General features: G+C 31.2%; 1 protein-coding gene across 1 annotated transcript in view; it reads right to left on the reverse strand.

The window, feature by feature from the left end:
- Window positions 1–14,926, reverse strand: part of LOC145268239 (glutaredoxin domain-containing cysteine-rich protein CG31559-like) — an 85,821-nt gene that overhangs the window by 43,268 nt on the left and 27,627 nt on the right. The window contains exon 2 of the mRNA XM_080123565.1: window positions 11,299–11,956. Within this exon, the coding sequence (XP_079979691.1) occupies window positions 11,299–11,718 (420 nt within the window). The 5' untranslated portion in view covers window positions 11,719–11,956. The remainder of the gene's footprint in view (window positions 1–11,298; window positions 11,957–14,926) is intronic.

Raw genomic sequence — 14,926 nt, forward strand, 5'->3', positions numbered from 1 at the left:
AAAGAAATGGGGAAAATGCACAGAACTGGCCAGAGAGTTGAAAGTGATATGGCAAATGAAGAAAGTCAAGATAATACCAATAATAGTGGGAGCACTAGGAACAATTCCGATAAACTTTGAAGAAAGAATGGAGAGATTGGAATTAAAGGTATGGCTGAGAAGATGCAACAGATAACAATAATGAAAACAGTTGAAATATTAAGGAAAACCCTTGAATGCAGAAACTAATATATATGAGGTACTAGTACCTTTTTCTTTTTGGATCAGTAGCGAAAGGATCCATGAACATTTTTTTGCTACTTGATCAGCAGTGTTCTGCAGCTACTTGGTGTAGTTTAATGTCAAAAGTGTCATATATTGACTCAATAACCTATTCTTTTTCATGGTATGTGTACTCCGAGGCACATAGTTTGGATCAGACACTTTTTTATTTGATCAAGATGTCTTTAAAGCGTAAATTTAGGACCTTGAATAATGTATACCATATTTCCAATTCTTTTGTATATTAAGCATAGTGCCCAGAAAGATGTGTTGTTTTTGTAAGTTTTGTAGAAAACTTTTTCTCCTGGGTCATAGAGTTTCTTAGGCACAATAGAGGCCCTTAATTTTGTTTGCTGCAAATACAGGTCTTATCTTACACTGGAACATAGTTTCTGCTGGGGATACTGCTTATGGTGTGTTAGAATTAGGTGTCCCCCTACAGATCTGTACAAACTGTTGAAGTGCCATTTCTGTAAGTGTGCCACATGCTTTTTTGAGTGCTTGTTTCAAAGCATCGATGAAGCATTCCGCCTACCTGTTTGGTACTGAGGAGTCATAACATAATTAAGTTGGAACGTCTTACAGAACTCCTTGAAGTCCGTGAACGTAAATTGCATTCTGTTGTCACTTACTAAGTAGTCGACAACTGCAAACCGGCAAATAACTCATGAAGGAAATCAATAACTGCCCTTATGGTGGGTCTCTTAAATCTGTGCACTTCTGGCCATTTTGCGTAGTTGTTGATCACAATTAGGTAATACTAATTCTCCAGTAGCCCTGCAAAATCTATAAATGTTCTAGATCCAGGTGGGTCGTTTCTTGGGCCATGGCTTAAAAGTGGTTGGGGGGCCTTTGCCATTAAAGTACAACCCTTGCATGAGTCGATCATGTTTTTGATGCTTTTATTCATCATCAGTACATGTAACTATGTATGAGGTTCTTCATTCTGTTTATTCTTGTGTGACCCATTGAAGAACTGTCCTGTAGGCTTATTTGCTGGTCCTTATTTGGGATTTTCTGTTGGGTAGCACTAATAAAATTGTCTTTTTGTGTTTTGTATTCGATTTTATGCAGTGTGACCAAAAGTTCTATGATAGTATTGCACATCATGGTTTTAATTTCACTATTGGTATGTCAGTAAGTAATTACTGAGTCACTTTGTCTCGGGACTAACCTTGTAAGTCTGTCCGCAAGTCTGATCTGCTTGAAGAAGAGGTACTCTAACTTGAAATTGTAATTCAGTAGAACAGTGCCTCACCTCAGTAGTCTTTTTCAATCCAAAGATTTATGGTCGGTCTGCCATATAAAAATTCATCCGTGTAAATATTAGTGGAACTTTGAAACTGCAAAGATAATAGCAAGAGCTTCTTTCTTGATATGTGAATAGTGCTTTTCTGCCAGGAGAAAAGATCTTAATGCATGTGCAATCTAGTTTTTGCTTCCACCCAGCGTTTTACGTAAGATACATGCCCCTTTTCTGTATGAGCCCTTATTGCTAGCAAGTATTATATTTTCTTATCACTTTGTTTTTGCTGGGGATAGGGCATTCTACCTGATGACAAACATTCTCACATTAGTTTAGTTACTCCAACCGAGAGATTCTAACCGTCCCTTTAAGTACTATTGTTTGTATTTCTCTTGCACTTGGTTTACCGGGTATATTCGATAGATAGTTTTTGAAATTCTTTTTCATTAGCCTGGTTGCTCCTATAATGACTGGTATGATTGATATCTTTTGTATTTTGTTATTTTCTTCCTTGCTGCTCTGTTAAGGCCAGCATCATTAGAGACGCTGACTTCAACTAGGGTTGCCACTTTCTCCTTCTTGTCCCATATCACTATGTCAGGTTTAATAGCCCCATTTTCTATGTATGTAGCTGTAGGAATTTCGTAGTCATTGTGAATATCTAGTTTTGGGTCAAAATGTGTGAAGTATAGGTCTGACATCAGAGTTTTTTTTTTAATTTAATCAGATGTCACCTGGTGTTGAGGTGTTTATTTTCACACTTTATCTTTTTTAGCAGCTTGTTAAGTAGGGTCTGTAGGTTATGCATGTTGGGAATGAATATCTGGTAATAGTTTCCTCTAAACTTTGTAATTCTGTAATATTTTGAGGAGCTAGCATAATCCTTTATAGTTATGGCCCTTTCTGGGTCTAGTCTTCTACCGTTTTTGTTGATGATCTCTCCTAAGTATTTCATTTTTAAAACTAAAATCCTATATTCACGAGAATACCTTGTGAACATGTTCTTGGTGTTTCTCTCTGGTCTCATTTATTATGATAATATTATCCAGGTATGCTATCACAAAATCAAAGCTGCTCAACATAGTATACATAATTTCTTTAAAAATGGCAAATGCTACCTTGATTCCAAAAGCTATTCTTTCAAATTTGAATAACTTATTATAAGAGTTAACACAAAGCAACTTGTCTATACCAGTCCTTGTACAAATATCAGGCATTTGAAATCGTCAGCACTCAGTTCAGCTAGTTTAAAATCGTCACAATGTTTGCTGGATATTGATGCAAATGTTAAATAGTCCTCATCATCTTTCTTAGTTAAGTTCAGGCATTTCCTTCTTTTAGAAAACATAAATGTTTTGGGGCTGAATAGTTCTTTTAAGAGTTCTATGGTTTCATAAAAAGTTAAGTCACACGTTTTTCCTGGTAAAATATAATCCACAAATTTCTTGTGTTCTGTGGATCCAAATTTTCAAAGCAATAAGCGGGCCATTTTAGAATCCGCCCAATCAGCACTATCAATGGTGTACAGATCTTCATACATTCTAAAATACTGAATGAAAGTCTTGTCTTCATCCTGGGCATAAACGAAATTGTCTATAGTGTTCCAGACTGCATTTTGTGGGGATGCTATGTTACTTTCCATGACTTGGTTTTTATTTTCTAAAGCTTATAATAAATTTTCTCTAGTTCCAATGCCATTTTTTTCTGTTGTTATTCCATCTGGTTCTATTGTTGCTGTATCTGGTATTTAACTAATTCAGCCTGTCTTTCTTTGTATTTTTGTCATAAATTCATTTAATATTTCCACATTTTCGCCATTTTTGTCATTTTTAAAAAAATCATCCATTGTTTCTTTATTTTACTCTTTTAAGAAAAGAGAAAAAATGAATATGGATTTGCAAGAGTAAAAAGAAAAAATGAATATGGATTTGCAAGAGTAAAAATAAAAAATGAATATGGCTTTGCAAGAGTAAAAATAAAAAATGAATATGGCTTTATAAGAGTAAAAAAAATGAATATGGTTTTGCAAGAGTAAAAAAAAAATGAATATGGCTTTGTAAGAGTAAAAATCAAAAATGAATATAGCTTTGCAAGAGTAAAAATAAAAATGAATATGGCTTTGTAAGAGTAAAAAAAATGAATATGGCTTTGTAAGAGTAAAAAAAATGAATATGGCTTTGTAAGAGTAAATAAAAAATGAATATGGCTTTGTAAGAGTAAATAAAAAATGAATATGGCTTTATAAGAGTAAAAAAAATTAATATGGTTTTGCAAGAGTAAAAAAAATGAATATGGATTTGCAAGAGTAAAAAAAATGAATATGGCTTTATAAGAGTAAAAAAAATGAATATGGTTTTGCAAGAGTAAAAAAAATGAATATGGATTTGCAAGAGTAAAAAAAATGAATATGGCTTTGCAAGAGTAAAAATAAAAAATGAATATGGCTTTATAAGAGTAAAAAAAAATGAATATGGTTTTGCAAGAGTAATAAAAAAATGAATATGGCTTTGTAAGAGTAAGAATAAAAAATGAATATAGCTTTGCAAGAGTAAAAATAAAAATGAATATGGCTTTGTAAGAGTAAAAAAAAATGAATATGGCTTTATAAGAGTAAAAAAAAATGAATATGGTTTTGCAAGAGTAAAAAAAATGAATATGGATTTGCAAGAGTAAAAAAAATGAATATGGCTTTGTAAGAGTAAAAAAAAATGAATATGGCTTTGTAAGAGTAAAAAAAAATGAATATGGTTTTGCAAGAGTAAAAAAAATGAATATGGATTTGCAAGAGTAAAAAAAATGAATATGGCTTTGCAAGAGTAAAAATAAAAAATGAATATGGCTTTATAAGAGTAAAAAAAAATGAATATGGTTTTGCAAGAGTAAAAAAAAAATGAATATGGCTTTGTAAGAGTAAAAATAAAAAATGAATATGGCTTTATAAGAGTAAAAAAAAATGAATATGGCTTTGCAAGAGTAAAAATAAAAAATGAATATGGCTTTATAAGAGTAAAAAAATGAATATGGTTTTGCAAGAGTAAAAAAAATGAATATGGCTTTATAAGAGTAAAAAAAATGAATATGGTTTTGCAAGAGTAAATAAAAAATGAATATGGCTTTGTAAGAGTAAAAAAAAATGAATATGGCTTTATAAGAGTAAAAACAATTAATATGGTTTTGCAAGAGTAAAAAAAATGAATATGGATTTGCAAGAGTAAAAAAAATGAATATGGCTTTATAAGAGTAAAAAAAATTAATATGGTTTTGCAAGAGTAAAAAAAAATGAATATGGATTTGCAAGAGTAAAAAAAATGAATATGGCTTTGCAAGAGTAAAAATAAAAAATGAATATGGCTTTATAAGAGTAAAAAAAAATGAATATGGTTGTGCAAGAGTAAAAAAAATGAATATGGATTTGCAAGAGTAAAAAAAATGAATATGGCTTTGCAAGAGTAAAAATAAAAAATGAATATGGCTTTATAAGAGTAAAAAAAAATGAATATGGTTTTGCAAGAGTAATAAAAAAATGAATATGGCTTTGTAAGAGTAAGAATAAAAAATGAATATAGCTTTGCAAGAGTAAAAATAAAAATGAATATGGCTTTGTAAGAGTAAAAAAAAATGAATATGGCTTTATAAGAGTAAAAAAAAATGAATATGGTTTTGCAAGAGTAAAAAAAATGAATATGGATTTGCAAGAGTAAAAAAAATGAATATGGCTTTGTAAGAGTAAAAAAAAATGAATATGGCTTTGTAAGAGTAAAAAAAAATGAATATGGATTTGCAAGAGTAAAAAAAATGAATATGGATTTGCAAGAGTAAAAAGAATGAATATGGCTTTGCAAGAGTAAAAATAAAAAATGAATATGGCTTTATAAGAGTAAAAAAATGAATATGGTTTTGCAAGAGTAAAAAAAATGAATATGGCTTTATAAGAGTAAAAAAAATGAATATGGTTTTGCAAGAGTAAATAAAAAATGAATATGGCTTTGTAAGAGTAAAAAAAAATGAATATGGCTTTATAAGAGTAAAAAAAATTAATATGGTTTTGCAAGAGTAAAAAAAATGAATATGGATTTGCAAGAGTAAAAAAAATGAATATGGCTTTATAAGAGTAAAAAAAATTAATATGGTTTTGCAAGAGTAAAAAAAAATGAATATGGATTTGCAAGAGTAAAAAAAATGAATATGGCTTTGCAAGAGTAAAAATAAAAAATGAATATGGCTTTATAAGAGTAAAAAAAAATGAATATGGTTGTGCAAGAGTAAAAAAAATGAATATGGATTTGCAAGAGTAAAAAAAATGAATATGGCTTTGCAAGAGTAAAAATAAAAAATGAATATGGCTTTATAAGAGTAAAAAAAAATGAATATGGTTTTGCAAGAGTAAAAAAAAAATGAATATGGCTTTGTAAGAGTAAAAATAAAAAATGAATATAGCTTTGCAAGAGTAAAAATAAAAATGAATATGGCTTTGTAAGAGTAAAAAAAAATGAATATGGCTTTATAAGAGTAAAAAAATGAATATGGTTTTGCAAGAGTAAAAAAAATGAATATGGCTTTATAAGAGTAAAAAAATGAATATGGTTTTGCAAGAGTAAAAAAAATGAATATGGCTTTATAAGAGTAAAAAAAATGAATATGGCTTTGTAAGAGTAAAAAAAAATGAATATGGCTTTGTAAGAGTAAATAAAAAATGAATATGGCTTTATAAGAGTAAAAAAAATGAATATGGTTTTGCAAGAGTAAAAAAAATGAATATGGATTTGCAAGAGTAAAAAAAATGAATATGGCTTTGTAAGAGTAAATAAAAAATGAATATGGCTTTGTAAGAGTAAATAAAAAATGAATATGGCTTTATAAGAGTAAAAAAATGAATATGGTTTTGCAAGAGTAAAAAAAATGAATATGGATTTGCAATAGTAAAAAAAATGAATATGGCTTTGTAAGAGTAAAAAAAATGAATATGGTTTTGTAAGAGTAAAAAAAATGAATATGGATTTGCAAGAGTAAAAAAAAATGAATATGGATTTTCAAGAGTAAATAAAAAATGAATATGGCTTTGTAAGAGTAAAAAAAATGAATATGGATTTGCAAGAGTAAAAAAAAAATGAATATGGCTTTGTAAGAGTAAAAAAATGAATATGGTTTTGTAAGAGTAAAAAAAAAAAATGAATATGGCTTTGCAAGAGTAAAAAAAAAAAATGAATATGGTTTTGCAAGAGTAAAAATAAAAATGAATATGGCTTTGCAAGAGTAAAAAAAAATAATATGGCTTTGCAAGAGTAAAAAAAAATGAATATGGATTTGCAAGAGTAAAAAAAAATGAATATGGCTTTGTAAGAGTAAAAAAATGAATATGGCTTTGTAAGAGTAAAAAAAAAATGAATATGGCTTTGCAAGAGTAAAAATAAAAATGAATATGGATTTGCAAGAGTAAAAAAAAAAAATGAATATGGATTTGCAAGAGTAAAAAAAAAAATGAATATGGATTTGCAAGAGTAAAAAAAAAAATGAATATGGATTTGCAAGAGTAAAAAAAAAATGAATATGGATTTGCAAGAGTAAAAAAAAATTATGATTTTCCATGGAACCTTTTTTCTTTTAACGATCAACACAATGTAGGTCATGCAGTCAAACAAAAAAACAAAATTGACGCCTCTGTCTCAATTTTACCTTTTTTACTTTGCAGAAAAAAAGTTAAAATCAAGTTCTTTTTGTTACTCACAACATGTAATTTTCTCTTTATCGACTCTGTAAATGATATATTGTTAGTGTATTTTAATATCATCTTGTTCATTCGAGTACTTTGTTGTAAGTTGCTGTTGGTGATTGTTAGTTTGAACACCTCATAATCAATTGTTGTAACCCTAGGAAAGAGCCATAAAGAAAGACATAACAGAAAGGTAGGTAGAATGAGTACGCTGTACAAGAAAGTGAATACAAAAAAGGGTTGTTGGCATTTCCGACTGTTAAGTTAAACAGTTTGTATTCTCGCATTTGCCTCTGTTTTATCGTTATTTTCATGGCAACTGCTTGTCTCCAATTTATGCCCCCCCCTCACCAAACATTCACGAGAAACACTCATTTGGCTGAAAACACTATCAATAATTTCCCCCACTCTTTATCTGTGCCTAAACCTAAACGTAGATTCCATGAACAAAGCTTCTTTCTTAGAACTGCACACCTGTGGAACTCTCTTTCGTTTACCTGCTTTCCAGCTGACTACAATATGGCCGTTTTCAAGTCCAACGTAAACAAGTTCTTGATGAGCCGTTCCCCTTAAGTGATCCAATGTTACCAATTTTACACTTACAATTACTATGATATTCTCCTTTTGACCGCTGTAAACTCTTTAACCCTTATCCTCGAGTGGCCTCTGGGCCTTGATAAGTGGTGATTCCCTTGTGATAAAATCCCATATGGGATACATAGTGTCTGTAAAGTATGACATGTGAAAATAGCATCAATCATTAAACATATTGAAGGATGCAGACTCATAGGATATTATCGTTTGGTCAAATACTTCAAAACGTTTACCAGATAGAACTGGTAAAGATCTGAAAGCTATAAGAAAATCAAGCATGAAATTAAATCAGTCAAATTGCCGATCTAGCATGATTGAATTGACATTTCTAGGGCATAAAATATTCAGTAGAAGGGTTGAACCTGATGACAAAATATGTAAAGCTATCATAAGCACAAATTAAAGAGAACCTCAGTGCTTTTTAGGCATAATAAATTACTTAGGAAAATTCATTTGTAACTTATCAAATAAAACACCACTTTTTCATCTCTTGTTGGAAAAGGATAACATGTAGTTCTTTGACAAACCATAAAAAAATAGCAATTCAACAACTAAAAACTCTAGTTACTTAAAATCCAACATTAAAATACTTTGACCCAGTACTTCCTATCAGAGTTTCTTCAGATGCATCAACTCTGGGACGTGGAGCCATGTTGGAACAAAAACACAATGATGATTGGGTTCCAGTGACATTTGCTAGCCAGTCTTTTACATCCGCTGAGAGTAATTATTGCTCCCCTTGAACTCAAAATGCAGTCTATAATATTTGCCTGTAAACATTTTCATGAATTTCTATATAGACAACACTTTCTAATAAACAATTACCACAAAACTCTCAAAACTATTATCACAAAAACATTTGCAAACCCCCCACCCAGAGTATAATGCTTGTTAATGTGTCTACAGAAATATAATTTTGAAATCGAATATACTGAAGGCAAACTAATTCACGTTGTTGACACCCTCAGCCACACAGCACACAAACCCAACACACCAAAAATCTCTGACAAAGAAATAAACTACTTTGTGCACTCTATAATGTTTTCAATATCCATCAGCAACAACAGTTGACATCTGTGACAGCCAATGATGAAATATGGCAATAACTGCAACAGCAAATTATGGTCAGATGGTCAGACCACTGACATAGCCTCAATGCCAGTCTCCATCCTTATTTATTGATTATTTATTATTATTATTATTGTTGTTGTAATATTTTGGACCTTTTAATGGGGTATGATCCCACACAGTCGGACGATTCTATTTATAAACGATGCTGCTAAGAACTGACGAATCAAATTAATTCACGTTCTGCTACCAACCAATCAGAAACCAGAATTGCTTCATAAATATTAAACCTTTTCTGGAGCAATTTCACATGTTCTTTTCCCGGGTTTCGACACGGTAAGAATATTTTGTTCTGTGGAACTGTCTAGTACAAACAAGTCACCTACCAGGACTTGTGTGTAACAGCCAACCATCTGAAACTGTTCTGAAATTCAAAATGGCTTACACTTCTAGAATTATTATTATTGAGATGACCTGTCATATCAGGAGAGGCTAAAACAAATTGTTATACTTATCAATGTGCAAGCAGAAATGCATAGCATTTTACATCAGGCACATCTTGGAATGGAAAAAATTAAACCCAATGACTGGCAGGTTCTTTTATGGCCGAACATAGACAGAGAAATAAAAGATATGATAAAAAGATTGTGATTTATGCTAGCATTATAGCAATCGACAAAGTTCAGAGCCACTTATGTTGTATGATATACCGAACCAACCTTAGCGTAAGGATGGCACAGACCTCTGTAGAAGGATTATCTCATGACAGTGAATTACTACTCAAAATCTTTTTGAATTTATCGTGTTGTATAACTAGGGGTTATCAAACGGAGATATATTACAGTTTGTATTTGCATAAAGGTATCATATTTTATAATAAGAAGAATATAGATGCTTCATACCTTTTCTTTCTCTAGGAGTTCTTCTGTTTTCACTGCTCCGTGATGAAACATGCAACGACCAACACCATAACCGATTGAGACACCTGCCTTTTCTTCTTTTGTGAAACCACAGAAACGACGGCGACTTTATATTTTACAAAATACAAAGTTACTTCAGTGTCTCAGTGGTCTTCACAAGGAGTTTGCATTACGTGTCTACATTGCTTGTTCTTTCTAGCCCGTTTCCTGAACTTGAATACGTCTGTTCAGTTTCGTGATCAAACTCAAACTCCTCAATCAAATCCTCTTGACCTCTTGACCTGTCAGTTCCGTTATATCATTATCAAAAGCACATGTCTCCTAACGTTTGACTTCCATCACGTACGCAACTGTTCAAAGTTATTTTGTTTTAAATAAACAAAATAGCTAATTTATGTAAACATTTTCAGCTAAACAATAAATAATTCCCAATCTAAACTATTTTAACAATATCACTGGATAGGTAGATAAATAGATAGGTAGACAGATAGATACATTGATAATAACTAATTTAACTTTTAACCATATTATTATCTAACAATCGGCAAAACTGCAGAAACAGTGATAAGCCATTTTTTTTTTTTACATCTGCTGAGAGTCTCTAAGTACGGAATACCTAAACTGGTAATTTCCAATAATGACCCCTAATTTAAGTTCACTGAATACAAAAAATTGCGACAAAATGGGACTTTTTCCATGTAATAAGCAACTCACAGTATCCACAATCTAATGGGTTAGTGGAGAGGACAAATCAAACAGTGAAGAAAACATTGCACAAATGCTCCCACTTCCAACACTTGGGGGAAAACAACTCTCCTTCTGCAGTAGATAAACTGATGAATTACCAACTAAGAATACTACTACTAATCGTGAGACAATATGGTCATGAAACTCGCAAACCATCCTCAAGTATGAACCAAAAAGTGAAACAGCATAATGTAACCAAACGAAGGGGTGCAGCTTTTAGAAAGCATTAATAATTCAAAATAAAAACATAATAATCCAAAGAAAAACATTAATAATCCAAAATGAAACATTAATAATCCAAAATGAAACATTAACAATAAAAAATAAGACATTAATAATCGAAAATAAAGCATTAACAATCAAAAATAAGATATTGGCAATCCAAAATAGAGTATTAACAATCCAAAATAAAAAATTAACAATGAAAAAATCATTGATAATCCAAAATAAAACATTAATAATCTAAAATAAAACATTGATAATCCAAAATAAAACATTAATAATCTAAAATAAAACATTAATAACCCAAAATAGAAAATTAATAATCCAAAATAAAGCATTGACAATCAAAAATAAAACGTTAAAATAAAAAATAAAACATTTATACAATCCAAAATAGAATATTAATAATCCAAGATAAAACGTTAACAATCAAAAATAAAATATTTACAATCTAAAGTAAAATATTAACAATCCAAAATAATACATTGGCAACCCAAAATAAAACATTAACAATCCAAAATAATTCCTACCTCTTCAGATTGTTGTCCCTTTATAAATGTGCAGATTCCAGCTCGGACACGATTCTTGTACCCTCGTACAGTTCCCTTGCTGCTGATAATCCGTGTTTCCTGGCATGTCTGCGGATTTGTCATATCCCGACGTCCTGCAAAGGTTGATTCATCGTCAGAACTCAATGTCTGAACTGTACTATCAATGTAAAATTGTGGTACTACCGGTATAAAACGGGTGGATGAACGTTTCTTTTGCTTGTACTTTTGGTTTCTGTTAAGTTTGGAATAATTTTTCTCCAAGAAGGTTATAGAACCACTGTCTTCAACATTATGATTACCGTTTTCTTGTATATCTTCAAAGTTGGTTAGAGGAGCATCCGCCTCGGATAATGAGGATGAATCAACTTCATCGATGATAGTACTATCACCCATGACCATTGGAAGGGTAGAATCACCAAGAATTGCTCACCTCTGAGTATCACCGTATAGTACTGATCTGTCCGTCACAAGTTTGCGCATAATATGATAAAGTGAGGTTGACAAATGGAGAGGAAGAGAGAGAGAGAGAAAGAGAAAGAGAGAGAGAGAGAGAGAGAGAGACGGGGAGAGAGACTTTAATGTAAAACTGTTACACTTCAGTGAGTTGCTTGGGTCACGCCTCGTCTTCTCGGTGTAGCTATAAAAAATAAAAAAATTAAAAAAAAAACAATTCTCAACAAACGTACAAAAAACAAAAACAACAAAAAAAAAAGCGAATGAGAGAAACTATGAGATAAAGTACACAGTTTTAAAATAGAAAAGAATAAAATTATGAGAAAAAAATATGACAAAAATGAAAAAGAAAAAACTTAGTGCAAACGAATCGGCAGGTAAAATTTAACATTAATTTTATTTTTTCAAGATATACCTGTTGGTTGCTTCTTAACGCTTAACTGTCAAGTTTCTTTTTTCTAATAGATTTTAATATTTTACAAACTTCACAAGCCAGATCTTATGAAAATGAGCGTGTTAGACCTATAAATTTAATAGGTCCCACACTGTCGGTCAATCTCCAACCTCTGTTCCATCGCCACAATTTTGTACCCCCGTGCTTATTTAAAGTACCTTAAATGGAATGTGCTTTGATGAACTTCTAGTACTTGTGCCCCCTCAACGTACATACCCATGACTAACTTGGCAAGCAGTGAAATCCTACCTCTTCTCTGTCGAAGTCTCTAGATGCTAGAAAGACTTCTATTCTAATTGTTTCTTCGCTCAGACTAAGGACTTTGGAATTCCTTCCCTGTTTCCTTGGCTGCACTAATCTGTAGAACTGTAAATGCAATGTAAACAGACATCCTGCTGCTCAACTCCCCACGGTCATCTGTTAAAACGATCGCAAATAGTAGCTCCTTATGTTTCAAGTGGCAATATGCCATATGCCTTCTTTGGAGTGAAAAAGATTTTAAAAAAAATTTTTAATTAAAAACAAAATCACTAGATGTCCCTATTTGGCGTTGCACGGGACTATTTTTACTTTAATAATTTAAGTGATTGAAATGAAAAAAAAAAAGAAAAAAAAAGATATTGTATTTTCTATTAAGAAGTAAAAAAAAAAAAAATTAACCAAACAAAAAGAAATAACTCTGCATTCGGCAACAGCGATTTATTTCCCTTTCATAAAACAACAACAACAACAAAAATAAAATAAAATAAAAGTTCGATCGAGCAAAAAGGAAATAATTTCGTATTGATGAATAGAAAGTTATTTCCTAAATTTCTTAAGTTGTCATTCTTTTAAAAATAATTCCAGTCAGACAAAATTATTTCTCAAAAAACAGTTGGACAAGATTTGAGAATGAGGAAATTTCAAATTTTGGAGTTAAACATTTTCGACTTTCAAATCATTTTCCATTACGTTTTAAAACGCTAAATCAATCAGTTTTCATGATAAACCAATAATTCTTGCATTTTTACCGATGTTTTCAGGGTCAAATTTTCACACGAAATGTTTGTTAGTGATGTTAAATCACCTCTTACACCATATCTATGGTTACCCCTTGCGCTTCCCCAGCCACTTCTACAGAGTGGGCCCCAAAAAGTGCAGCAATTTCGGTATGAGTGTCAGGTTATATGAAGCGCATTTACTATTAACACCTGCCCCCTTGGAGATAAGAGGAAGACGTTCTGCTTTTTTGGCACCCCCCCCCACTCAACCCGATCTGCAATCTGCATACAAGCATATACTAATACACTGTTTACATAGATTTACAGGGTAAAACATGAATTCAGCCAACGTAAAAACCTGTCCTTTATGTGAATGAGCTTTGAACGGTGAAGAGACCGTGGTAATTCGAGAAAAAGGAGTCGAAGGCATCAACCGTAATATAATGGAAGATGACTTGCAAGTCGAAAATGTTCAACTTCGAAACTTGGAACTTTCCCATACTCTAATCTTGTCGAACTTTTAATACGATGTTGAGCAGACTAAACCAGACATAAAACCATAAAAACAAAATTTTGAACTTTTTTTATATCAGTTGATGCACTGACCCGTCTAGATACACAAAAAACGACTTTGTGACTAAAACTACCTTTTTCATTATCAGGTATGCGGTTTAAAAATATTCGTTGGTTTTTTGTTTTTTTAATTTTAGTTAATCATCACCATCGTCGTCGTCGTCGTCGTCGCCGTCGTCGTCGCCGTCGTAATCATCATCATCATCATGCTTTTTGTCTTTTTGCATGACAAAAAAATTACTTATTCTTACGCCTTAGCATTCATACAAAAGAATAAGACGAGTCGAGTAAAAAATCTCACTGTGTTATTGAACTATTGAATATATGGGATGGGCTTTTTTATGATCTAATCAGGAGAGGTGATACAAATTATATATATATATATATATATATATATATATATATATATATATATATATATATATATATATATAATTTGTATCACCTCTTATTCTATATATATATATATATATATATATATATATATATATATATATATATATATATATATATATATAAATGTAAATGTTGGTTCGTTCGGAGTTAATTGTCTAAAAAACCACTGGACGGATGGCTTCCACGTTTTGGTATAATATGTTTACTATATCCATGTGTGTTTTTATATATTCCTTTTTAATTATAACATTATACTTAATTTTTCTATGATAAATAGGTGGATTTCTTTTTACCGAGAGGCCATTTTTTTTATTTAGGGACAATTATTTATTACCGCTTCCTGTCACGTGACCAGTGTTACAATTTAGCGGTTTTCCTGCTAGATCTGGAGATTTCGTTTACAATCTAGCGGGAAATTCTAGAAAATCTGGAGGTATTTGGCACCCAGACACCCGCATTAGATTGCTTGAAAATACTTTAAAACATAAAATAAACTCATTCATGTAAATAAAAAAAAAGTAGCATTTATTGCCTTTGGTAACAATTATTTATTGATTATTTGTTTTGTTTTTCGCCTTTTTTTCCGACTGACCATTCTTAAATCTCACTATAAAATCGATTTTTCCAAGTACATTTTAGGTGGGGGGGCATTCCAATCTCCCCGAAGGGGTTTGTATTACTGTACACGGGTTTGTATTACTGTACACATAGATTCGAAAAGTTGTCAAAAAACAAATATATAACAAATAAA

This window comes from Euprymna scolopes, chromosome 43 (genome assembly GCF_053919585.1).
Source record: "Euprymna scolopes isolate OS-2025 chromosome 43, ASM5391958v1, whole genome shotgun sequence".
Taxonomy (NCBI): domain Eukaryota; kingdom Metazoa; phylum Mollusca; class Cephalopoda; order Sepiida; family Sepiolidae; genus Euprymna; species Euprymna scolopes.